Source organism: Thunnus thynnus, chromosome 2 (genome assembly GCF_963924715.1).
Source record: "Thunnus thynnus chromosome 2, fThuThy2.1, whole genome shotgun sequence".
Lineage (NCBI taxonomy): Eukaryota > Metazoa > Chordata > Actinopteri > Scombriformes > Scombridae > Thunnus > Thunnus thynnus.
Window position 1 is genome coordinate 19,988,051 of NC_089518.1, and position 26,367 is coordinate 20,014,417.

Below are 26,367 nucleotides of genomic sequence, written 5' to 3' on the forward strand. Positions count from 1 at the left end.
TATTTATAGTGGATCTCAATGAAATGGGACAGAACCAAGTTGGACCATCCATGACAGTTAGGGGTTCACTCGAAGAACACAAAAACGCAAAGAAAAGTTTTGTACTAAAGATTCTTAGAAACAATGATTACTTGTGTTACAGCGAATTCCCTTCTAGTCTCTTTAAAATATCAGTCATCTTATGAAACAAACAATTATGATGGATCCAGTGAATTTGGTGAGAGTGACCCCTTCAAAGGTGGTCTGCTCCTGATAAAGTCTATTTAGGGCATAGACAGCTGAGAACTCACCAGCAAATGCCTGATGCTTAAGTGGCGGGAGGGGGTTTAAAAGAGTGTGTGTGCATATGGAGACAGTGGGGGGGACTGACAGCTGTAGGACCACAGAGGAACCTAGTAGCTTCTGGAAAGAGAATGATCTGGAACCTCGATATGTTGTGGACCATTGTTTACTAATTTCACAGTTTGGATATGTTCTCCTATGGACAACACCTTGACTTATGGTGTGCTATTAGAACTATTAAGTTACAGTAACACAATGACTTCCTCCATTCTGAGGGAATGTTCTATTAATTTGACATGTCTGTATTTAGATATATAAGTGATGGGTTCGTATACATTTTACATACAAAGCTATTAACGGGCACTAAGATTAAGTAAAATATGAGATGTTCTGGTTGCCCAGTTGTTAAGAAGCATACTGCAGAGTCCTAAGTTTGATTCTGACCAGGGGCCTTTGTTGCACATAACCTCTCTCAACTGAGATGAGACCAATTATTTACCACATGCTTACTGTATTCATATTCCTACAGTTTATCCCTTTGTGCCCTTGGCAGAAGACAGACAATCACTCTGAGCAATTCACCAGTTCATCATACACACACACAACACACATCCAGAAAACCACACTTCCACCTTCAAGCTTAATAATGCTTATTCACGCATATTTTATAGTTCATATATATCCATCCATCCATGGGCACAAAACTATTTATTCAGAGAACTGTTTATTCAGAGTTATAGCACAAAATGTCTGGTTTCATTGACTTTATGTAAGGTTGGGCTTGAATGAGGATGTGTATGGTTCATCAGTTTTCCACAAAGGCCACAGTCTGTTACATCTCTGAATTGCACATGCATTACAACCTCCTTGTGAGAGAGAAGCCATGTGGACTATTGGAGCCTTGGTGCCACCAGGTGGCAAATTATACCCATCACAATACTCTTAAGAGTGACAATCTTGCAGTAGTAAGGAAGTATTGTACTAAGCGTGTCATACAATGGTGGAACTTGTGGTAAACACATTTCATTACAAGTCCCGCATTAAATAGTATTATTAATAGTATTAGAAACATATTTAGCTAAGCTTTAAGTATCAAAAATTAGAACTATTAGTACTCATTCTACAGGAGAATCACCCCTGTCAGAGTTATATTATTTTGTATGATTTTCTGCATGAATTATTACTGATGCATTAATGTGTAAGCAGAAATTCAGTGTTGCAGCTGTTTGAGGTTGAGCTAATTGAATTATTTTACATACTGTTTGATCATTTAGAAGAATAAGTAGCTTACAACAGTGGTTTTCAAAGTGGGGTCCGGGGACCCCCAGGGGTCCTTGAGGGAGTTCCAGGGGGTCCCCAGCAAAAAGGGGAATAATTTATTTTGACTATAGTTCCATCCATAAGTGACACAATGACAGCATGTATGACTATTTTGGTCATGGGTTTCATACACTGTAATTAAACACCTAAAAGCCAAAATTTTATCAGATGGGGGACCCAGGGACAAAATCTTATCAAGTAGGAGTCCGTGGTCTAATTTGTGTCAGTTTAGGGGTCCTTGACATGAAAAAGTTTGAGAACCACTGGACTACAGTACTTGAGTTATTCCACTAGTAGTACCATACATGTTAAGACATTTACAGGTATCAGACTTTGAACATCATTAAGTTTTTTCAAAAATGATTAAATGCAATACATGCTTTTATCATGGTGACATGTTTAAGTCAGTTTTATTTATATACCTCCAAATCACAACAGAAGTTATCATTTAATCTGCATACTGTTACATATAGTGCATGTACATATATGTTTATCTGCACATACTGTTACATACAGTTTATCTACATACATTTATCTGTACATAGTTTATTTACATACATGTTTATTTGCGCATACTGTTACATACAGTTTATCTACATACATGTTTATCTGCACATACTGAATTAATTTTCTGCAGGTCATATTTAACCAGATCTTATTTTGAAATGCCAGACCGGAAAGGAATTAGCTATTCTTGGTAGCTACGTAATGCTAGCTCACTCTGCCGCCTGCATCTTCCTCTCCGAACCAAAGACTGAGCCAACACAAGAAGCTGCATTTTCCCGGCTCATTAGAAGTCTTTAGTCCTGTTTCTGTTAATTGTATAAGTAATGTAGAATGGCGTCGGCTTTTGGGAAGCTTGTCGTCGGTACTTACGTGGAGATAAAGCGCAGTGATGGTAAGTTTCACCCTGCCTATTCTTTTCTCGTCGCACTGTGTAAGTTGTTTGGGGATCTTTGTTGCTGCGGTGCTGTTGAACACAGCAACCGTTGTTCCTGTCTGCAGAGCGTAACGTTAGCTGCAGGAAAACGTTAATATTAGCTGTCAGGGCGGAGTGCCTCAACATGGCCAAAGCCTTTTGAATGAGCCTTTACCTTTTGTTAGCTGGGCTTCTATGCGAATAAAAGACACATTTGTCGACAATGTTAGTTAATTCATAACGTTTGATAACTGCAAGCGCCTTCTTCAATTTGGTATCTAATGTGACTAACGTTAGCCAAAACACCAACGTCAGTGCAACGGTAAACGTTACCTAAATGATTTTATACTAACGTTAACCAATAATTTGTAACATAACATTAGCTTAGCTGGCTAAATTGCTAACCAAGCTAACGTTAGTTCGATAGAGAGCAACATTAGCTGGAGATTAGCTTAACGGCTAACGCTAATGCTGCCGGCTTTTTTTGTATACAGCAACGAGTAGTTTTTGCTTTGGATGTGTTTTGTGCTCTAACCAAGCGTTATATGCAATTCAATTAGCCATTTTTTTTAGCTTAACCTAGATCTTTACAGAGCGAGTTTCACCTAACATTAACCTAACGTTATTTCAGTTGTTATGGAAACCTCTAACTTAATTGCCTTCAAATGAAGAATCTTGTTTTTTTAACAGATGGTAAATTTGACACACTATTGTTTGTTTATAATGGCATAAATAGACGTATCCCAAGATCTTGGTTAACACATTGCTTTTGTGGATAATGGTCTGGATCAGATCATCCTTTGCACCAAGGAAACCTAGCTAATCCTCGATAATATATGCCAATATATAGGAAGACAAACAAACAACCAGTAGTGTATGATATGCTTGTGACAGCTGCGTGCTTTTTACAGAAGTCACTGCCAACAGGAGGAAGCTGGGGTGACAAACACTCACTGGAGCTTCAGCTTTTTTAACAGAGGAGTAGTTAGACAGAGACAGGGAGAGGCGGTTTGTTGTATGACTCTTCTCTATGTGAATGTCAGCTTTATTCTGAGTGTGTAACTGTACAGTTGTAAATTGCTTCAGGGCCAGACAGCCAAAGATGAGGGAAAGGTTTGTGTCTTTCCTGCTGGCTCTTCCAGGATTAGGCTACACCCAGTGATGTTGTTTTTGAATAAAACCCATAAACACCAAATATCCTTTTGAACAATGAGAAGAAAGCTGGTCGCAAAGGGGTGTGTTTTAACTGTTTGTATTGGTTGTTGACGATAATGTCCTTAATGCCATCATCCATAGGCCATGTGATTATACTGTCCTCAGTACCCATCAGGCCTGGAGTGAGACGTTAAAAGAAACGTGCAGCCCAGAGAGGGAAGTGGTTCTGTCTGTCCTTTTCCCTGCTGGTTGGGTTTGCATCCAGAACAGGGATTGCCCGCTCTCCAGGGGGTTGGTGGCTGGGCTGGTTCAAATTCGAGCCAGATTCAGGCCATTAGCCACCACCCCATCTGTTGCAGCCAGCTCCCTCAATTCTGCCAGGACTCTCTTGTTTCCCCTGTTTTTTTTTTTTTCTCCTTTTCAAAGTCAATCCTGGTGAGAGCTATATCTTACAGACAATAATTTTGCAGTATTCAGCACATGATCTTTAGTCATTGCTCAGTTTATCACCTTAGATTCCCTGTTTGGCATTCATTTTTATGTGAAATATAGATGTGTCTTTTAAAGTAGAGTGATAGATACAGGCCACCCACCAGCTTAGTGATTGTGGACTGCATCATTTTTCTCAATCTGTGACATGTTGACACACTTTCATTGAAGGTTGCCTTCAGTGAAACTGATGCTTTAAGGGCTTTGTTTGTTCCCCTGGCTTAGCAGAGCTTGAAGCACCCCCTTTTAAGCCCCTTCGGTTACTGGGGAGTGTCAGCGTACCCATTCAGCCAGGTTTTAGTAAAGTAAAGTAAAGTGGGACACAGTGGACAGTGCATTCAGTTACAGAAATCAGCAGATTAGCTGCTCTAAGACAAGCCAGTGTGTGACTTAGCATTTCAGCTCAGGGAGGTAGGTTTAGAAATGGAGTGTGATATTATGGCCTAGTGTAGAGGTCCACTGATCTCTGGAGGGAGAATAAATGTTCCTGTATCCAAGATCAGACTGTACAACTGCTCAGAAGTGTGTCTGGGTCTGGTAGGTGAGTGTCTGCGACACGGCAGATGCTTTCTGGTATGGACACCTGAACCCAGCTTAAGGCTTTGTACTAGTGTTGAAGTAAGTAGTTGATTAATTTGATCGGCAGAAAAGCGATTAATGATCATTTTGATAATTCATTAAACGTTTAAGTCACTTAACAATTAAAACTGTTGAATATTTGCTGTTTTTAGCCTCTCAAAAGTGATGATTTCCAGATTTTCTGTTTCATATTCTTGCAAATTAAATACTTTTGGGTTTCTTGACAGTTGCACAGACAAAATAAGTCATTTCAGGTTATCACATTGGGCATTGGTAACTTGTAAGGAGCATTTGTCATAGTTTTAAAAATGATTGAGTTTAATCAATAACAGGATATAATCTTCAGTTTCAGCCCTGTCTCACTATAATACCCTACCTTCTCTGGATGTGGAGGGAATGAGTTGTTCTTACAGTAAAAAACGCTGTCTTGGTGATGGTATGGAGCTTGCTTTTGTGTCCAAAATCTCCAGGCCTCTGGATACAACAGGTTAGACGGGCCCCCTACATACCCATTGTTGTGTATGGTGTTACTGTGGCTGGATGTTCCTTCCACAGGTTATACTGTCTGGACTATGGATACCCGTACATTTCTACAAGCAGTGACCTTCCTTAGAATCTCTTTTCATGGGAAATTATTTTCTGTTGCATTGTGAGGAAGTCATCTATTGAACTCCGATATTCTTGCCACATATTCTGTTTGTTTTTGGTTTAACAAGATGTCTACCTCTCCTGGCAGCCACAAGGATTATCCGGGTCATTATGTCGAGACACACTTTTTAATGTCGACAGTAGAGATGAAGTGCTGTTAACAGACAGTAAGGATGCCGCTGTGTGAGGTTGATACAACAAAACATCTTGCTAAGCCAGCAGAGTTGGCAGGACTTCTTCTACCATTTATTTGTGTCAAGCTGCTTCACTGTTGTAATTTGATTTCTCAGTCCTCTTCTGTGATTCCCACTGGGAGGAGCAAAACTGAAGTTTGTCTACTTTAAGTGTGAAAGTGCTTTATATGGTATATTTTGATAAATTTGAGAATTACTGGATGTAGTTTGATGTAACCAATTTTTCCACATAAGTGGTTTTGGAGGAAGTTGTTGCTCTGCAGTTACTTAGCAGCATGTTGAGTAGAGTCTGATGTGTATGAACCCACAGGAAGGCTGTGGTTTCAAATTTACCTCTAACATGAGCCAAGCAGTCAGTCACGTTTGCTTTTTTTCCACTTTCTTTTTTTTTTTTATTACTAGCAGAAAGTTGTCAGCAGAAAGCAGCAGTGATTTGATGATCCTTGCCTGACCCCCTGTTGCCTCCGTGCCTCACTGTAATCCTCTGAGTATTGCAGTCACTATTGCAGCACGCCATGCTCTCAACACTCCTTAAGTAGAGGTGTGGCATCAAGCATCACATGCCTGTTCCAGCCACTCTTACTGTTGCCAAGGTTTTTCTGTAACCCCCCTTCTTACAGTTCAGCATTGGGTTATTTGCACTTGTATTCATGTCTGGCTGTTTCCAGAGTGCAGATGTCAGCATTGTAGTTGCTGAAGGACACTAATGAAAGTTGCACATGCATAATAGGTGATGAAATAAAGGAAACACCTGAGTAAATAAGTAGATGTTTCCTCATGGGGTCACTGAAAAGTTTGAGTATGACAGTCATGTGACCCATACGTTGTGGCCCTTTATATCACCAGGTATGCATCCATTTGAACACCTATAAGAGATTTGGACAGGAGTGATAGACAGTGTTCTCCTCCACCATCATCAAAACATGAAATGAGAGAATGTCTTTTGGAAGAATGACGTTCCTCCTTTGAGTAGAGTTACAGAGACTTTGGGAATTAATGCCAAGGTGCATTGAAACAGTTCTCATGGCTTATGGAGGCTCGTGTTATTTGGTGTTGATTGTACATGGAGAATAATCTTTGTTATTCCACTCTCATAAGGCCTTAGTAATGTGACATGTGGTCGTGTAGATATGTTACTTTGAATCTGAAAACTGCTGACATGAGAACAGGCTTGAGCTCAGGCTCAACCAGTAAAGTAGAGCCATATGAGGATAAGTGTCATTTCTAATAGAGGGATGGAGGATAAGGCTGAGTGGTACAGTTGACATTATTATTGTCTTTTTTATGGAAGCGGTCTGTCACAATAAGGTTGTGCTCCATTACACTAGTAAATTAATCATGTAACAGTATTGTCTAATCATTTTGACATGACATGACAGAAGGACATGCACCATACTCTACCATCAACAAAGGTGGCTGCTCTTCATCTAGTGTTAATTCATTTTTGTTACAGTGAAATAAATGTATGCATATTCAATCAGTTTATTTATTAAATATAGAGCATTTCATTTTTAATAAATGGGAGATTTGTACATTATGGAGCTGGATGTCTTCAGAGTGTACAAATGTTTTCTTTCCAACTCTTCCTGTTTTAAGACATAAGATTTCCCTTTTCTGTATCTTGCCAATGTAAAACCATTGTGTGTTAGATCAGTGAAACGTTCAGCAGCAACACTAAAAGCATCTTTGCTCACTAGTTCCCAGTGTGTCTCTGAATAATGGATACAGGAACATGTCGTTTTCCTGGATTGTGCTGGGAGTTTACAGCATACAGTCATATCCAGATAGACAAAGATGGGGGGGCTGAGCAGGCTCTTTACAGCTGGTATTATTACGCTGCACACATAGAGATGGAGAGAAGCATTACAGGCTAGCAGCAGCAGCTGTGCGTGTCTCTATTATCAGTGATTCTCTCCAATGGGTGATTATCAAACCTTTTGGTCAGAGCTCAGCTTACTAAGATTAGCCTAAGGCTTTTGCCTTGCTCTTAAATTTACATTCAAAGGAACCAATTGCCTCGTGATATTTTAGATGTTGATGTCAAATTAAAATGCTCTTTTGGTTTAGTTTTGGTTTAGTAGGACATTGTTCAACACTGCTGTGTACAGAGCTGTTCTCAGCTTTTCCAGTCTTTCAGGCTGGATGTTAAGGTGGATATGACAATATTAATACTGATATTTTACAATATTGATATATATTAAACTGTTGTTCAAAGCAATGAACTTTGTTCCAGTGTTTGAATCACATAAGACCTAGTTCTTCATATGCTTTAAACAAAAACTTCAGTAATTAATTTTGTTATTCTTTAATTACAGCTTACACAGAATCCTTCATTTGGATAATTAAATTTGTAGAATGATAATACATGGTCTGGAGCTCCAAGAATTATTCATTTAACAGAAAATTAACCTAATTTGTTAATTGTTTTGAGTCATTTTTAAAGAAAACATGTCTACATTCTCTGGGTCCAGCTTCTTAAATGTGAATATTTTCTGTTTCTTTAGTCCTTTATGATAGTAAACTGAATATCCTCGGGTTGTGAACTGTTGGTCGGGACAAAACAAGACATTTTAGTTTACATCTTAGTCTTTGGGGAACACTTATTAACATTTTTCACAATTTTCTGACATTTCATAGACCAAACAACTAATCAGTTAATTGCGAAAATAATCTACAGATTAATCAATTATAACGATTGTTAGTTGCAGTGCTAATAAGGTCATATCATCAGTGCAATGATTCAGCCAAAAGTTGATAAAGGATGACACTGAATCACCGCCCAGCCCTATTGGTGTGAATTTTGTCCTCCACGAAATTTGTTTAGATAAATTAAAGCTCAAGCTAAAAAGTAAGATAACGCTACACAAGCCCTCAATACGAACACAGCAAATCAGAGCGTCCTGACAAAACATTAAATATAATTTACTAAATTCTTAAAAACATAACCCTTGTGAGGTTTTTCAACCTTGCTGCACCTCCAAATAAAAAGCGGCTCTAATTTAACACGACTAGCTGTAGATCTGATCAGGCTTGCAGGTGGTAATTTGGCCTTTTGTCATTCACCCTACTAATATGTGAATCTGTGTCAGTGAAAAAAGGGGGAACAAAAAAACATTTGTATCAAAATATATGTAATTATTGTAAAACATGAGAGGGTGGATAGCACAGGGTTTTTATCACGCCACTAATTAACAATTAAAATATACTGTATTTGGTAAAGTTGACTATCCTGGCAGCCAGTTCTTAGGATAAAAGTTTGTGCCTTCGATGCACTACCTTCCCTCTTTATAGCCTTCCCATCTGATGTTTGTCTTTCCCGGTTTGTGGCACTTTCACAGGACGCATACATCAGGCGATGGTGACCTCACTGAATGAGGACAACGAGAGCGTCACAGTGGAGTGGATAGAAAATGGAGACACAAAAGGGAAAGAGGTAAACCACCATTTATTACCACTCAAGGAACCAGCAGCATGTCCTTTTATTGCCCAAAGCAATGAATAATGCATCCAATGACATTAAGAGCTATGATGATTACACAACCAGCCTGTATGTGCTACAGTCCCACCAGACATCACTCTCTGAACACTGATGTGCATGAGCTAACGCAGCCTGTACTCATATGTCCCACACTGTGTATACTCTGCAGTATATCCCAGTACAGCAATGTAACCTCATTGTATTCTTTTTATTTTATACTTATCATATATTTTATATATATAGAGATGCTAATGTAGGTTCAAGGTACTTTCTCCCTCTCAGTCTCTCTGGTTAACTGACAGGATTAAAGAGGGACAGAGTGAAAAGAGAGATCATTACCATTACACTAACGTATGTCCTAGTTTTAGCAATAGCTGTAAGCTCAGGTTACTGCTGGCTAACTTCAGATATTGCCAATATACAGTATTTACAGTACATATGACCACAATGTACTGCTCATTTTTACCCTTTTAAGATTCTAAGACTCAACTCATGTGGTGTTGACAGTGAGCTGGTGAAAAAAAATTGTAGTTTCCTTTTTCAGAAAACAGCATTTGTGGTCATGTATTCCACTTGTAATTCATAGTTGAAAAAGTATCCACAGAAACTCACCAAATCACTTTGGCAGCATAATCCACATCTCTGCTGTCCATCTGTGTACTCGGTATGCTCCAAAAACTCAGTTAAGCCCTTAGATCAGGGGTTTTAAACAAATTTGGATGTATTGACCAACAAGCAAGTAATGACTGGCCTGAGACAAATACTTAAGCCAAGATTCAGTGTAGTCAGCAACACTTACACAGTTGGATGACAAGTGAACTTTGAAAATACAAAATCTTAATTAATTAATAATTTTAAGTTGAACAAATAAATGTATTTAGTCAAGATAAAGAATCAGGACTTTAAAGCAAGATAGCGAGTTATGAATTAATACTTTGCATTTGTTTGTTGCTCACTGACAAGCACACACATTCATGGGATACCCATGTGATGGAAGCATAACTTTTAATTTTTGGGCTTTGTGGGTATCGGGTCATTCAAGATGCAAGACTTTTTTCTTCTTTTTTTTTTTTTAAATATTCAACATTAAAGTCACAGATCGTGATTCAAGTTGTGATTCATGTCCAAATGATTCAAGTCCACACCTCTGCTACAGTCTGTCTCTGCTCTTTAGCTGATAGGGCAACTTATTCAAATTAACTAATTAAAACTGAGATATGCGCTATGTTATATAAATGACACGTAGTGCCTATAAAAGTGTTAAACCACCCATTTGCATGTTTTACACATTGAATCTGTGGATGTATTTAGGCTTCTTTGACACTCATCAGCAGAAAAAGGCTGTTTAACGTCAACATGAAAACAAATCACGACTTAACACATATAAACCACACACCTTCACAGGTTACTACTAAACCTCTGATCCATCTTCAAACCTTTGTCTAAAAGCCATTTTTTCATTCTGAAATCTTCAGTTAGGTAGCGCAGGTTTTCAAGGACTGATCGAAAGCCTTTTTGTAACGAATGTCTATTTTTTGTTTATGAAACATGTATGATCACATTATTTAATGACAAACATTGGTTGATTGGCATGTCATCAGTTGACTTTGGTGATAATACTCCTTTATTTCTGGACAGATTGATTTGGAGAGTATATTTGCACTTAACCCAGATGTGGCCCCAGATGAGGAGATTGCCCCTAGTCCAGAGACTCCACCCCCACCTACCCCCACATGTGTGAAGGTCAACAAAATTGCTAAGGTGAGTACTAGTATGTTACCTTATCTGGAAACATCTGTAACAAATCAGTTTTATATTGTTTAAAAGAAAACACAGCTTCTTTCTTTTTCTTTTGATTCTCTCCTCTGTTTTACATCCTTCGTTCACATTATAGCTACAGTGTATCTAAAGTGTTCAGTCCAGTTTGTATAGTTGCTGTATATGGCTGCAGTTTGCTGGACCTTGCTGGAAATGTAGGCCCTGGATCCTCTGAACTAACCAGTTAATTGGTCTGTTAAGTAAACTGTGTATACTGGACAGTAGATTAGGGGTGTTTTATATTGTCACATTCAACAAATAAAACATTTGAAATGAAAACTGCACATAAATTGAAAATTAGATGATTTTGCTTCAGATTTATTACCTTGTGCAGCTGGATTTGCAACATCACAAGATCACGCGAGAATCCATCTTGCCAGGCTTCAAGCTATGACGATTCTCGCGTGATCTCACGAATCCAGCTGCCTCACAAGGTAGGACAGTAATAGATGGTGATAGACAGATGGTTCATCCAATCACCTGCCAGGTATTTTTTTGAAAGTGCCTTCCCTTTTCCAAACAGTTTCCAAGGACGACTTCTCATATGGTTCTGTGTAACAAACCATCTCTGGCATTAGGTCATTTTATTTTATAATGTGAAATTTAAATTACTATCCAGAAGTTGTGTTCTGCATCAGAGTATAATGTTGCAGTCTATTTTGCACACCTGCACCTGCTACTCTAATAGTCTGCTGTAATTTTGTTCTCTTAGTATTTTGTAATTGTAGTATTTTTTTTGAATGTATTGTATAGCTCTAAAGCAGTGCTCACAAATAAATGTCGAGGTGTTACAGCCTTTTGTGTTTTGGACAAAGTGTACTCACATTTGTTTTTTAAAAGAAAAGGTGTCACTACACCAGCACAAAGCTGTGCATTTGGCAGTGTCATCACAAACACTGGTGTTAACAAAGAGGCCTCTGTAATCAGCACTAATCTGATTCTCAGGCTTTGTCTATTTCTGTATCTCTACATAACCAAGGAAGTAACTAAGGAAAACAGAAGGGTTTGAAAACTGAATGAAAGGGGGAAGAAAAAGTTTCTTTGTCAAGTCTTGAGGAGACATGAAATATATACCCTCTCATCCTACAATATCTTACTGTAGCTTTTGTTTCTCCTTGCAGAACCGTCGGACGATAGCACCTACTAAGAATGACACTCCGTCCAGGGATAATAGAGGTTTGTTTCAGACAATGCTTGGGGAATTTTGCAAATATCCTACCATAATCTATTACTATTAAATCTTAAAATTGAATTTAGATTAACAAAACAACTTTTATCATGGTAGAGGAATTATTTGTGTTGGGATATCGAATATCTGCGGTATTGATGGCAGATAAAAAAGCAATAGTCAATTTATTGACCATTTTACACATTTTAAACCTTTTGTGTCACAATGTTTTATGATTAGTTGACTTTTTAAATGTATACAGAAAACTGTTATATAAAAGATGTAAATAAAAATAAACCTAGAACTCTACTTTTTGATCATTTTGGGTAAAAGTTATCCACAGTCAAACAGACTTTTATTTGAAGCAGCTAAGTTCAGTTAAGTTTTGCTGTTACTATAACCTCTGTTCTCTGAAGGAGAGGAACGAGGTAAAACGTGTATAATATGGGATATCAGGCCATGCGGGGGCGTGACATCCCAGGTTAACGGCAAGCTCAAAAGTCTTGTGTTGACGGCATCTGAATCAGGAAGTCTCTCTCTTAATCTTTGTGGGTTTTGTCTTTCCAGTGATTCCGACCCGGGCCAGACCCCCACAGCCTCAACAACCAGAGCCAGCACCACCACCTCCATCCCAGCAGCCCGCACAGCCCACCCAAGCTCAGACACAACAGCAACTGCAGAATGGTAACGTGATCAAAACTATAATGTATTTTTAATTAACCGAAGCTGTGATCTAATTATCTTTCTCAAATGAACAGTGAAAAATGCCAACACTTTTTAACATGTAGAGTATTTTTGATTTCTAGATTTAGCAGTAAAGAGAACCTATTATCTTAACCTTTGAATATCTAATGTTTTTGTTGACCACATGTTTATCGCAGAATCCTCACATCAACCGATATCCAGAAAGGAGTTTGGACAGCTTTGTATGTATCACCTGCATGTTTCCCCTGTCCTCAACGCTTTCTGGTGATTCTAATAGAGTCCCCAATAGAATCTGAGAGTCCTCTAGTCTTACAAGATGTTTGTACACCTAAAATGTCTGCCAGATACGATTCAGTGCTGTGGTGTCACTGCTGTGTTGGTGAAGTAGCACAGATGCAATCCATCCAGCAGACAGGCTTTCTGGGTATTAGATGGGGGGCGGGTGGGGGGGGGGAGCGTTTGTGCTGCTGTTTGACTGCGCTGTCTTTTCCCCGTCTGATTTCTGCTGAGTCACACACAAGCACACACGTGGAAAAGCCTGTGGCACTGTGCGTTACTCCTCTAGGCCCACACAGCAACAATAACCTTTTTCTTTACCCTCCATTCCTTGGAAGTGCTCACTGTCATTTGGTGAGCTGAAAGGAGAGGGAGGGAGAAGCTTTGTTTCCCCTCTTCGCCCCTCAGCTCCCCCACCGACAGCCTGTGAGGCTGAGTAACCCACAAGTAGTGACGGTGCTGCATTCCTCTTACTGCCTTGTCCTACTGCTAACCCAGCTCATCGTCTCCTCCCAGATTAGAGCAGATTATTAATCCATCTGCTCTGATAGTCTGGGTTCTCAGGGACTGGAGCCAGCAGGAGGCCAGGACTGTATTACAGGGCTTCGGCCAGGCTTTGCAGTGGGAAGCTGGGGCTATAGCAGCGAGCCAGGGCTAATCACATAACATCTGGTTTTTATAAACTGCAAGGAATCAGAAGTGGCCATTACTCGCATATTTGCTAACTTGTGTTCTTTATTGCAGTTACTAATTATTTGTGATTGACCTGAAACAACACTAATCTGTGGGTGTGCTGTGCTGGGAGATTTAGAATAACCTTGTGTTTGATTGCTGAACTATTTTCTAACCATACTTGATTTGAAACCATCACTCATTTTTGTTTGCAGTAGTATGAGGCACATATCTAAGTTGTCAGTGATGGGTTTTAGCAGTCTCCAAGTCCAGTTGTGATTTAGGATGCAGATAGAAAGGATAATTGAGGAGAGCAGGTTTTGAACACACTGTAAAGGCCTTTTGTTTTTTTTTACGTGGAGAGAGCAGCTAGTGTTATACTGGAGGCACTGTGTGCCAGCCACTGCACCCTGCTCTGTGCTTAAGAACTATCACTGTTCTGCTTTGTTGGAAATAGCCCAAGGTCTCCCATAGAGTTCTGTTTGAACAAAGGGAAAAGAAAGACTCACTGAGAGAAAGATACTGCTCGAACCAAGCGAGAAGACTGAGGAAGTAGCAGAAACAGATTGAAAGAAGGATGGAGAGAGGAAGAGCTCTCTATACAAAGGAACGCTGTTGGCATATCCTGTGAAAGGTAATAGTTATCGTATCTCTTGTCTTAATGGCAGCGAGGAGGAAGTCGAACTGTGTGAAGGAGGTGGAGAAACTGCAGGAGAAAAGAGAGCGGCGTCGGCTTCAGCAACAGGAGCTCAGGGAGAAGAGAGCTCAGGTACATACATTTATTTTCCTTTCTCCTTCTTAAGTAACAAAATATATTTATTGAATGATGATTGCAACTTAAGCTTAGTGATGTTGAGATGTTAAATTAAAAGATGAGGAAATAATTCTTCTATCTTTGTTTCTCCTGGTCTTCCATCAGGAGGTGGATACAACCATCCCTAACTATGAGATCATGTACATGATTAGAGATTTCCGAGCCAGCCTAGACTACCGGCCCCTGACCACAGCAGATGTGGTGAGTAGAAACTACAGCCTCTCCTTCTATCCTGATTGTTAGATATTGATCTTCAACAACAATATAATAAAATGTTCCCCGTTGCACTGTCCAGATCGAAGAGCACAGAATATGTGTTTGTGTGAGGAAACGTCCACTCAACAAGAAAGGTAAGATCCTCTTATCAGAAACAATGCGGGATCCTTGTGACCAATCATCATACGTCTGTGCAGTATTACGTGTTAATGTTCATGCTCGGCCTGCGCAATTTAAAAGTCTCGTCTCTGCTGTGTTCCAGAGTTGACCGTGAAGGATTTAGATGTGATCACCATCCCCAGTAAAGACGTGGTGATGGTTCATGAACCTAAACAGAAAGTGGACCTGACCCGCTACCTGGAGAACCAGACCTTCCGCTTTGACTACGCCTTTGACGACAGCACTACCAACGAGATGGTTTACAGGTCGGTTTGGTCAACAGCTGCTTGTTGGTTCATTGAAGTTGCATCTTCGTAGTGAGTACAACGAGGGTTATGAATTGTTTATAGAATGGAAATACTGACTTTCATGGTTTGTTTTTCTAAAGCTTACAGGTTTATATCGTGCATTTGTAGCTGAAGTAATCAATCGATATGTGCTCTGCCTCATCTTGAAGGTTTACTGCCAGACCTCTAGTGGAGACCATTTTTGAGAGAGGCATGGCCACCTGCTTCGCTTACGGCCAGACAGGCAGTGGAAAAACACACGTGAGTGACATGCAATGAAAAAAACCACATCACGTACTTGACAACCTGCTATATTTTTTTACCCTTGCATACAATTTGAAAATATCTCCTAAGCGACGTTGTATTGTGTTCTGTGTTTTAGACTATGGGTGGAGATTTTTCTGGGAAGAACCAAGATTGTTCTAAAGGAATTTATGCATTAGCTGGTAAGTCATTGAGTTATGTTATCTGTGCTAATTTATTGTATTCTAGTGAATGAAGATGTTGAATGAAATCTGTTTGGTTCCTTATTTTAAATGGGTTCGTTTGCTCGGGTGAGGTTTTTAGATGTTTCATCTCTTTTCATGCAGCTCGGGATGTATTTCTCATGTTGAAGAAACCCAATTACAAGAAGTTAGATCTACAAGTGTACGCAACCTTCTTTGAAATCTACAGTGGGAAGGCAAGTGATATGTAGTCATTTGTTTTGTTTTTTGCTTTTTTTCCCCTAAATAAAACACTAACCAGTACCCACTGTGTGTATGCACTGTTAGGTGTTTGACCTGCTGAATCGTAAAGCTAAGTTGAGGGTGCTGGAGGACGGGAAGCAGCAAGTGCAGGTTGTGGGGCTTCAGGAGAAGGAGGTCAAGTGCACAGAGGATGTCTTGAAACTCATAGAAGTGGGCAACAGCTGCAGGTGGGACAACAGAAACTTTGTCAGCGTAGTTGTTGTCTGTGGTGCAATTCCAAGGGTTGAGTTCATTTCTTTGCTCAGTACATGATACGATCATGGTCTTCCATCACATGTTCACAGCATGTCTCCTTTTTTGTGACTCCCAGAACATCAGGGCAGACATCCGCAAACGCCCACTCATCTCGCAGCCACGCCGTTTTCCAGATCATTCTTCGGAGGAAGGGGAAGATGCACGGCAAGTTCTCCCTCATCGACCTCGCAGGGAATGAGAGAGGGGCCGATACATCAAGTGCCGACCGCCAGACTCGACTAGAGGGAGCTGAGATCAACAAAAGCCTGCTGGCGCTCAAGGTGTGTGGGCGGAGACGTAAAGTGGCAGTAATGGCAGGAGCTTTGTTTTAGTGCTAATTATGCCACTTTAGCAGCCACTTAAGTTCAGCTTATTTGTTTGTGAACAGACAAAGTGTTATTTTAAATTGTTATGTGACAGCAATGTATATGTATTACTACTATGTTACACCCTGATAGTACCATATAGGTACCATATGATGTGTTTCTCCCTTCCTTCTTGTTTCAGGAGTGTATCAGGGCTCTCGGCCGTAACAAGCCCCACACTCCATTCAGAGCCAGTAAGCTCACCCAGGTCCTGCGAGACTCCTTCATTGGAGAAAATTCACGCACATGCATGGTCAGTCCATTGCCTTGATATAACTACCTGTGTCCATGTTTTCATACGTCTTCCTTAGACAACGTTAATCTGAATGTTCTTCTCTTTGTCTGGACAGATTGCAACAATCTCTCCTGGTATGACATCCTGCGAGAACACCCTCAACACACTACGCTACGCCAACAGGTGCAAATATATTGATCTGCTACAGTGCATTGCGGTCACAGGAACAGAAATCATGCACCGTTATGAAATTATACCACCTTCATAGCTCCTAATTCCACAATAATCCCCAGTGGCCTTTGTATAGATTGAAATTGTCTTAGTTGTACCAATATTTGAAGTGTAAACATTGTGAATATGTCTGCCTACTCTCTGTAGTTCTGTCTGACTCTCTTGTATGTCCTCTCTCCTTTCTTTTTCCTGCCTTTTCCCTCTTCTCTCCCGTCCTCTGCTCCTCTGTGCGCTGGTGCCGCTGTGTAGAGTGAAGGAGTTTGGGATTAGTCCGTCGGACATCCCCTTCTCTCAGGGCGGTCAGGGGAGTCGCCCCGAGCACTCGCCCACCAATACCTTTGAGTTTGATGACTTTGCTGCTACCTCTCCCAGCAGGTCAAGCACTCCCCAAAGCACAACCACTGCACGCATACACAAACACACAAAACACACACATACTGTGCATGCGCTCCCTGCAGGTATTTTATGACATTATAAAATGATCCTCATTTATGAGCTCATTTTAGCAGCTTCCATTCACTTCATCAGCCGGTCACCTCCACTATCTTCTTATCCTTCCTCTGTTTCATCTGCATGAAGTGACACTTTTCATTCTCCTCACCTGCTGTGACTTGTGCTTCCACGTGGCTGTTTTCTTTTCACTGACTCCTGAAGAACACACACACACACACATCCGTCTGTCCGTGTGGGTGTGTCTTTTGTTTGCGCTGAGTGACACCATCAAGTGGTGAAGCCTGGATGAAGCTGAGCAGCTGGATGACAGGGTCAACTGTGAAACCCGGGTGTGATTAGTCAGAATTAACGCACAGTAGTTCACGACTTGACTCAGTAAAGTATCAGCTGCTGTTTGGTGCCAATAATAACAGTAAGACATCCGTGAAGCTGTTCAGTAATTGCATCCAGGATGAGCTTTTGTTTGAGCCAACTCTCAGCAGATAATCTTTCTCACATAGTGATAATTAATTAGCGCTGGACCTGCAGGTCGAGAACAGGGCAGTAATATCTCAGCAGCTCATTAAACCTCATTAAACACAATCGCTAACCATCCGGATTCTTGTGTGTGACATTTATTGTATTACATTATATTGTACAGGAGAACCTGACAAGTCAACTTTAAATACGTGAACAGATGAGCCATTCGTTTGTAGTGAAAAGGACACTGCATGCTCGTTATGAGAACAAACTGACATCTACAAAACAAAAGCCATCTCTCCCCATGCATGATGTCACTGCTGTCATGATGCTACCACCCTGTGCAAATTGTGACCCCACAGTTAACTTCCCGCCACCGATCAAACAGCAGCCATGTTCAGGATGGGTGTGCGCTGTGAATCGGTCCTGATCAGCTCTGTGTCTCTTACATCCGCAGGGTGAAGGAGCTGACGGTGGACCCCAACCAGGTGATGGAGGGGGGTCGACCCAACATCCATACTGTAAACCAGCTGGATCTTTTGGACGAAGAGTGGCTGAGCATCTCGCCACAGAGAGACGACCTCAAACTGCTCTGTGAGCAGAATGTAAGTATGCAGAGTTTGTTCTTTTACATTACATATTTATTGAATATCAAGATGGAAAAGTACAATTAGAAAAGTTATATTTTTCCTGTTAACTCAACCCAGGTATCCAGCTGACAGATGCTTGTAACTCAAACCTACATACACACACACACACACACACACACACACACACACACACACACACACAGACGCATATTACCCTGCAAGTGACAAACCAAGGAGTTTATATATGAAAATTACATGCAATTACATAATACATAGAATAAAAGAGAAAGTAATATTCACTTAAAAAAAAGAACAAATACATAAAACATTCATAATAAATATTGAGAGAGAGAAAAAAATAATATTATGGCTGGCAGAGGGCTGGAATACCTTGTTTGTTTTTGTTAGAGGGTTTGGCTCAATGGGACATTGTAAGATTTCAGATGAAGTCAGAAAGACTGATGTCTAAAATTCAGCTTCAGCATGACCAGAACAAATGAAGGAGAGGTCACTTCAAGGTTAATTCTTGCTAATTTTGTTTAGGAAAAATGAATACAACATACAACTTTGAACTGCACGAGTTCACATATAGAAGAGGAGTATGGGCAAAGTCCAAACGGTCATCTGAAAAACTTTTTACTTTTAAAACTCTGTTAGGAGTGGGCAATATGGATAAAATCCTCTGTCACATTATTGATAAGCAGTACATTGTCTGTTTTTGGCTAACCAATAAAATAAATACCTGATGTGTTCATTCAAGGTGCCACAGACGTTATTTGAAAATTCTAAAAACATTTGAAAATTATTTGAATAAAGTGTCATGTTGTAGCACGTAGTAAGTATTCCAACAGCTTATAGTCGAGGAACTTAATCATTGTAACAGAGAAGCAGATTTCAAAAGACCTGAGAGACGCTGTTGCTTGTAAGAATTCTGAAATGTGGTTATAATCTCTAAATAAACGATAACGTCACTGGAATCCAGATCTCAGCAGTGATGTCATAAAATGCGTCATGTTTAGTTTTGTGCTGCTGGGAATGCTAGGTGAGCTTCTCAGTGTCCCTTGTTGACTCTGTAAATACATTTCCCAGGAGGAGGAAGTGTCTCCCCAGCTGTTCACCTTCCACGAGGCCGTGTCTCAGTTAGTGGAGATGGAGGAGCAGGTCCTGGAGGACCACCGTGCTGTTTTCCAGGTCAGAAGAAAACCCCAAAACGATTCTTTAAATACTAAAGCCTGTTGTACACGTATATGAAGACAGATGTACGCCGTTTGTAGGATCTTTTGTTATTTCTGTACATATCGATGAAGGTAAACAAATACGGACATGTCTAAACATAGCAAATGTTAAATAAAAGCAATAATGTGTTATGATAACGAGGGAGCTGTATTTTCTGTTTTCTCCAGAGATCATTCTTTAGTCCCGCTGGTAGGATTTTATCTCAGGCTATAAAAAAACAAATCTAAATATACACTCGTCTGTGTTTTTTTTCTCTGAGCAGGAGTCTATCAGGTGGCTGGAGGATGAAAAGGTGCTGCTAGAGATGACAGAGGAGGTGGACTATGACGTTGAATCGTACGCTACTCAGCTGGAGCAGATCCTAGACCAGAAGATAGACATCCTCACCGAGCTCCGAGGTATGACTGAAGCACACAGGCTAATAAATCCTGCTCCAGCTAACAGGAATCACTCTTTTATAATGACTTCTCCTCCTGTCTCTTTTTTTTTTTTAACAGATAAAGTGAAGTCATTCCGCTCCACACTCCAGGAGGAGGAGCAAGCCAGTAAGCAGATCAATCCCAAGAGGCCACGTGCTCTTTAGAGACTGACAGCTGAAGCGGTTTAAGTGGCACATACAGAAACATAACCACTAGATGTTCGGCACAACTCGGGCTGTCACTAGCAGCTGTGAAAACATGAATAAAAGGACTGACATACCAACAGGCTCAAGGAATTGCATTTGTTATGATCCCACTCCTAACAAAACTGGCTCTTCTCTCACTATGGTCTTGTTAGAAAACTTCGGAAGGAAAATAGTTGTATTTCCTTCCTTTTTTAGTAGTTTTTTTTTTTTTTTTTTTTTTTTTTCTTCCATGGAGAATGTTTAGTTCCCCCAACTTGGTTCTTCTTAAATTATTTTCTTTTATACTTGTTTGTACTTTCTTTGATCAGAATATTTTTGATCTGGTTTCAGAAGAGATCCTCACTGAACATGTTTTAAAAAGTTTACCACATAAAACCAGTTGTCTGATTCCTGGTTGCTCTGGCTGACATGTCTGCATGTGCACTCTGGTAGCGTATGTACACCACTGTCCTCAGTTTTCAATGCTTTTAGGTCCTCACTGTATAGTCATATCTCATTATAAGCGATCTCTTCTCTGTTTTTCTTCCTTCTCAGAGCTTTTACCAGTTTGGAAGAAGCCACTCTGCGCTTCTTTCCTTTGTGTTTGGTTTCTTTCCTTGTGTTCCTGAAAGGTTTTTACATGTAGTTTGCTTCGGTTTGTGCCATGTCATTCTATGTGGCGACTGACTTAATAACTCTTACTTAATGTAAAACATGTTTTCCACCCCTGTTTAACACTTTGGTATAAAAAAGAAACTAGAAAAAAACAGCTATTAATAAATGTATAGTGAAAACCACTGACCTACTATTGGTTATGTTGCTCAGTGTTTGCACCGGATGTAATGCTGGATGAAGTAATAAAGATTCATGTGTTTCATTTGAATGTTTGAGTTCATTCAAATAGGCCTCAAGGGCTCAACCAGGCTTCGTTCCAACCGCCACACACTGTCCCCTGTTTGCATATGTGTGGCGGATGGAGTGTGTTATATCATTCAGAGCCATCTTTAATCAGTGTTGAGTGACTACATTATGAAACCCTCTGACAGTGAGTCTGCAACGGCACTGACTTTAACATCACACTGCTGCTGCTTAACAGACAAAGATAGAAGTTTCATCTCACTACATCCTCATATTTTTGGCCAAATGTACATCTCACATATATCTGTCTTACAACTACATGCCTCCATCAATGAAAAGAATACAACCTTTTATCTCATTGCATCATACATGCACTCAGCGAACCCAGATGACGGGTTACCCTCCACAGGCCGATGTGACGTCATGCATAGTAATGAAGCTCTGGGAACTGGTTTGTGAAAGCGACAAAAGGTCCATTTGGCTATTTTTTGAAAGTTCTACTTTGAAATGGTTTCACTGGAAGTGTTAGCATTGGTTTGATGCTACTTTGTCTAACTTAACAGCAGAGGAGTCGACTGTCTTCATGAGTATGTTCATTTCCCCCAAGTGGTCACAATCAATGTCTACAACTCCACATTTTACAGTAACATAGAAATGAATACTATTTGACATTATAATAATTATTGGACATATTTAAAAACTGTACCAGCCAATGCAGCCTATTACAACAACTCTGCAGTAAATTCAATATTTTAGTGTTTTATACACATTAAGGTTAAAAGTAATAGTGATCACGCTGGGCAACATGTTTATAGTGAACATTTTCACCTGAGTTATTGTGCTATACGTGCTCTCTGGTGGCGATAATGATCATCTGTTAAACAATATAGTAAATTTTGCAACAAAATTTTCTGTAATTGATAAAGCAATTTTTTTTTAAGTCAACTTCTCAAATATTTGATACTTTTCTTTTTCATATCACTGTATATTATATATGTGGGTTCTTGACTGTTGGTTGAACACACAATTTGAAGACGTGACCTCGGGCTCTGGGAAATTGTGATGGCCATTTATCAACTAATAAATCAATAAGGAAGTAACCAATAGTTTCAGCCCTGGTCTGCAGCTGTGGTGGCAAAGTCCGACGGTCTTTGCACAGGAAAGGAGAAGCACGACATAGAAAGAAAACTGGTTGACAATCTGAATTTATTTTAGAAGTCTGAAAACACCTAAAACGTTACACTTGTTAAATATTTACTTTTTCCAGGAGGAAGTGATTTCGAAGTTGTTTAGAAAAGTTGCAGGTGATTGCGTTCAGATTAGAAAAATCATGCATCACATATTATTTTCTGTGAATGAAAAGTTCTCACAAACACCGACAGTCCCTGCAACAAAGTTGTCCTTGTATTCCCAGTGACAGTCAGTCTATACTCATAAAGGTAAAACGGCACAGTTAAGAATCTCAATATGAGTTCTTTAAATGTATGCTCTATTAGTTTTTGTACATTTCAAAGCATTGCAACATTTGAAATTCAGTCTCTCAAAGCAAACCTCAAGGAGGAAGAGAAAAAAGTCAGTCAGAAATCTCATCTGACCACTGAGGACTGCCCTCACATCATGAAGGCATCATGTGTCATAAAGCTGCTGTCTTCAGATCCATTTACCATTTAAGAAAAGTGGATCCCTGCAGAGTTGAATGCGTGGAGCAGTCTGAGGATAAAAATGCACCCATGATTAAATTAAATTATTATTATTATTAATTTTAGTAGGTTCTTTGGGGGAAGAAATGGTCAAAAGAGCAAATAGATGTTCAACTTACACCATGAAGTCATCAATGTCCATGGACCTGGCTCTCTTTTCACTGAAATCAGCCTCCTGCAAAACACTCTCAATCTTCTTGGAGATGCTGAAGTCTGCCGGGACATCCTGTGAAGACGAAGCACACAAGACTTAAGATTCAAACTGTCGCGTTACAAGGAGCAACACTGAATGAGAGATCAGTCCAACATGACCGACAATGTCCAACACCGGCATGTTTTACTCACCACGTTGTGCACAGAGCAGTGAATTCTGTAGTTCTTTTCCAGCAGCTGCTCGACCGCAGTGGACCTGAACGTACAAAAAAACAATTTGATTGTTTCTGTTTTTTTTCTCCCTTCGCTCTTTTGACAGAACACACTTGAATTTGGGCGGCAACATTTGCAGCAGACAGATACTCACTTGAAAGCTGCATTGAGGGTTTTGTTTTTCCTTACAAAGGCTATTCTGACCAGACCGTCCCACTCCTTCCCAGGAGAAACAGAACACAACATTAAATATTGTTAAATAGTTGAGCGGCTGCATTTTCATGACATCAACCATTCCAAAAAAAAAAAATCTAAACTCACCTGGAAGTTAACGGGTGGAGGAGGATTTTTCGGCTCTATCCTGACAACACTTGACTCCACTTTAGGAGGAGGACGGAAATTATTCTTTCCTACCTGATCAACAGGGAAACATCGACATTTACAGTAGTTGCATCACAGCAACAACAAACCATCTGAAAACACTGTCATGATGTGTAGACGGTAGCTGTTAGCATGTCAGACAAACACTCACTTTCATGAGGTGATCTACACGAGCCAGTAGTTGTGTGTTGATGGACAGTCTGCAGTACAGCTTGTCTCCAGGTTTGGCAACCAGTCGCATGGCAAACTCTCTCTGGAACATCAACACGGCACATCTGGAAATAAAAACACAAACGAGCTGCAGACTGAACATGAACATGAAAACACAAGAACGTGAGAAGAACGTTTCCAGCGGGTCTTGGTTTCTTACCTGAAGAAAGGTCGATGCAGCAGGAGTTTGAAGACAAAAGGCGACGAAATCTGCACAATTTACAAAAAAAGTCCAGTTTGAGATATAAAGTATGTAATTTTTATGTAATCAAGTGTGTGCCGTGTGGAGGAAACATGTCTCTACCTGGTAAGGTAAATTAGCCACACAGACATCAAAGAAAGGCAGATCTGTTTTTAATACGTCTCCGACTAATATCTGAAGTTTGGTCTGCAGGGGTCTGTTGGAAAGCACAGTGTCTCTTCATTAAAACATATATTCACTTCATATTCAGCCTAAATTATTATGCAAATATATAGTGACACTGTGCCAACGTCTCCACTCACGTGCACTGTACTCTTTTCTGAAGTTCAGCCACCAATCTGCAGTCCAACTCACAGGCCACCACCTGCAAAACAGCAACTTGTGTTAAGAACAAACAATCAAAAGTTATTATTGTATCACTGCTGTGGACAGAAACGTCACACTCAAACAAGACATGACACTATCTCATCTGGGCAATTAATAAATGTATTATCAAAGTGACCATCAATGCAAAAGTGAAACATCAGGGAGACTAAAAACTTCAGAATCTGCTCTGTGTAATCCATCTCTCCTTCCAGTAGTGTACGTAAGCCTTAAAAAATGTAAAATGTAGGAGGGAGATTTGGAATAGTGAATACAAGCAACATGCAAGCTGCAGTTTTACCACCTATTAATGTGTTATAGGATTACAGAATTAGAGCCAACATTCATATCTCAACCTAAGCACTTAGAACAAAACAGAAAACACTTTGAAGTTCTCACCTTTTTGGCCTTTTCAAGCAGTTTAACCGTCATGTTACCAGTACCAGGTCCCACCTCCAGAACCACATCTGTTGGCCTCAGAGCAGCCTAGAAAACATGCGACACATACAAGTTCAGCCACAGCGGTGGATTAGAAATACTCTGCATCATGTTTGTCTGTGTCGTTAGTCTTTAAGATGCCCGTGTGCCGCACTAGTGCAGCTTACCTTCTCGATGATGCCATTGACGACCAGAGGATTCTTCAGGATGTGTTGGCCGATTCCAGTGTTGAACATGATCCCTGCAGCAGACAGCGATCAACACATTGTGTACTGTACTTGTGTAGCATTTGAAAGGGTAACAACTCATGAGAAAATAACTAGATTACAGACATTTTCATGTAATTTCATAAAAAAGGTTTTGCCCCAAAGATTCAGAATCTAATGTTTGTTATATATTAGTGTCATAATACAAAGATACATACAATAGCACATCACATACACCCACAATGTCAACTAGAAATTACTAATATAAGCTTGTCAAATTCAAAGTATATTAATAGTATTAGTGTATAAAAATAATATTTATGATATGGGCTCCTGTGGCTTTGCTTTTTTATGAAGAACAATCATCTTAAACTGTTAATGATTGGGTTGAGTAGCTTTATATAGTTAACACTCTCAACATACATTAAACACTAGGAGACAGTGACACATGAATGTAATAGTTTTGGCATTAAGTGATATTTTGGTGGATAGATTGTTTGCCCAAATAACCAGACACTTGACATCCAGTGTGTATCTTAACCCATGCTGTGAGGCATGAACCTTTACAGGTGAGTCGATATACGTTAAATTACGATATTTTCAATGAAGACTGGCGTTTATATCTCAGATCTTTACTGGGAACGTGAGCTGAGCGTGAACAACTCACGTAAACAAACCTTCAATGCCAACACAGGTGACAGACGTGACAACAGTCGCCATTAATGTTTGTGGTCGTTAACACTTGTACAATGGCAGCGTTTAAAAGCATAATGTGTGAGGTAGCACTCCGATGACGAATTTCACCAACTTTAAAACCCACTAACTTTGCTCCAGCAGCTGACAGTGATATGAGCTATCCTGCTAACGCTAGCTCCTCTGTTTGGAGAAACATACCTTGGTTTTTTACTTCTGAGTGCTGCCTGGTTTTCTTCTCCGCCCTGACTTTCGGCATTTTGCTTGTTTTTATTCCGCTTTACGATCAACAAATCCAAATTTAAAGCAATTGTGCAAAATGTAGCTTGTCTGTGTCAGGTAAACACGTGTGAACCGGTCGTGTTGTGAAACTCTCGCGAGATTTGTAAGGAAGTAGTAATTTTAACTCACACCACGTTTCAAGGGATCGTTTAACCCAAATCACAACCGCTCTCTAACCTCAACTAAGTGATTTTTGTGCCTAAACCACACCTTAACCGCAGCGTTGTCACATCATAAAACAGCGAGACAAGAATATTTTGAAACGACTCTCGCGATATTTCGTTACCCCATGTAAACCCCTCTTCTTCATTGACGTGATATATGTAGGTTTAA

General features: G+C 40.0%; 2 protein-coding genes across 5 annotated transcripts; one reads left to right on the forward strand and one right to left on the reverse strand.

Moving 5' to 3' along the window:
- The first annotated feature begins 2,288 nt into the window (after window positions 1–2,288).
- kif2a (kinesin family member 2a) lies at window positions 2,289–21,218 on the forward strand. 4 transcript variants are annotated; one of them, XM_067608522.1, is made up of 22 exons: window positions 2,289–2,500; window positions 8,925–9,019; window positions 10,703–10,825; window positions 12,004–12,058; window positions 12,618–12,734; window positions 12,932–12,976; window positions 14,372–14,472; window positions 14,623–14,718; window positions 14,813–14,867; window positions 14,996–15,158; window positions 15,350–15,440; window positions 15,562–15,625; window positions 15,770–15,861; window positions 15,953–16,095; window positions 16,239–16,443; window positions 16,670–16,780; window positions 16,878–16,945; window positions 17,243–17,368; window positions 18,363–18,510; window positions 19,585–19,686; window positions 19,994–20,129; window positions 20,229–21,218. In XM_067608522.1, exons 1-22 carry the CDS (start codon window positions 2,440–2,442, stop codon window positions 20,312–20,314), a joined length of 2,283 nt encoding a protein of 760 aa, XP_067464623.1. In that variant the 5' UTR covers window positions 2,289–2,439; the 3' UTR covers window positions 20,315–21,218. The 4 variants fall into 4 exon arrangements, with proteins under 4 accessions (XP_067464623.1, XP_067464641.1, XP_067464631.1 ...); XM_067608540.1 differs by lacking the exon at window positions 17,243–17,368 and having other exon boundaries at window positions 2,290–2,500; XM_067608530.1 differs by lacking the exon at window positions 12,932–12,976 and having other exon boundaries at window positions 2,290–2,500.
- A 1,164-nt stretch (window positions 21,219–22,382) lies between these two features.
- dimt1l (DIM1 dimethyladenosine transferase 1-like (S. cerevisiae)) lies at window positions 22,383–26,284 on the reverse strand. The gene is made up of 12 exons (XM_067608582.1): window positions 25,954–26,284; window positions 25,021–25,094; window positions 24,815–24,901; window positions 24,355–24,416; window positions 24,155–24,248; window positions 24,011–24,060; window positions 23,792–23,915; window positions 23,581–23,673; window positions 23,414–23,478; window positions 23,239–23,302; window positions 23,013–23,119; window positions 22,383–22,903 (listed from the first exon to the last, which is right to left on the reverse strand). Exons 1-12 carry the CDS (start codon window positions 26,009–26,011, stop codon window positions 22,861–22,863), a joined length of 921 nt encoding a protein of 306 aa, XP_067464683.1. The 5' UTR covers window positions 26,012–26,284; the 3' UTR covers window positions 22,383–22,860.
- Window positions 26,285–26,367: the final 83 nt, after the last annotated feature.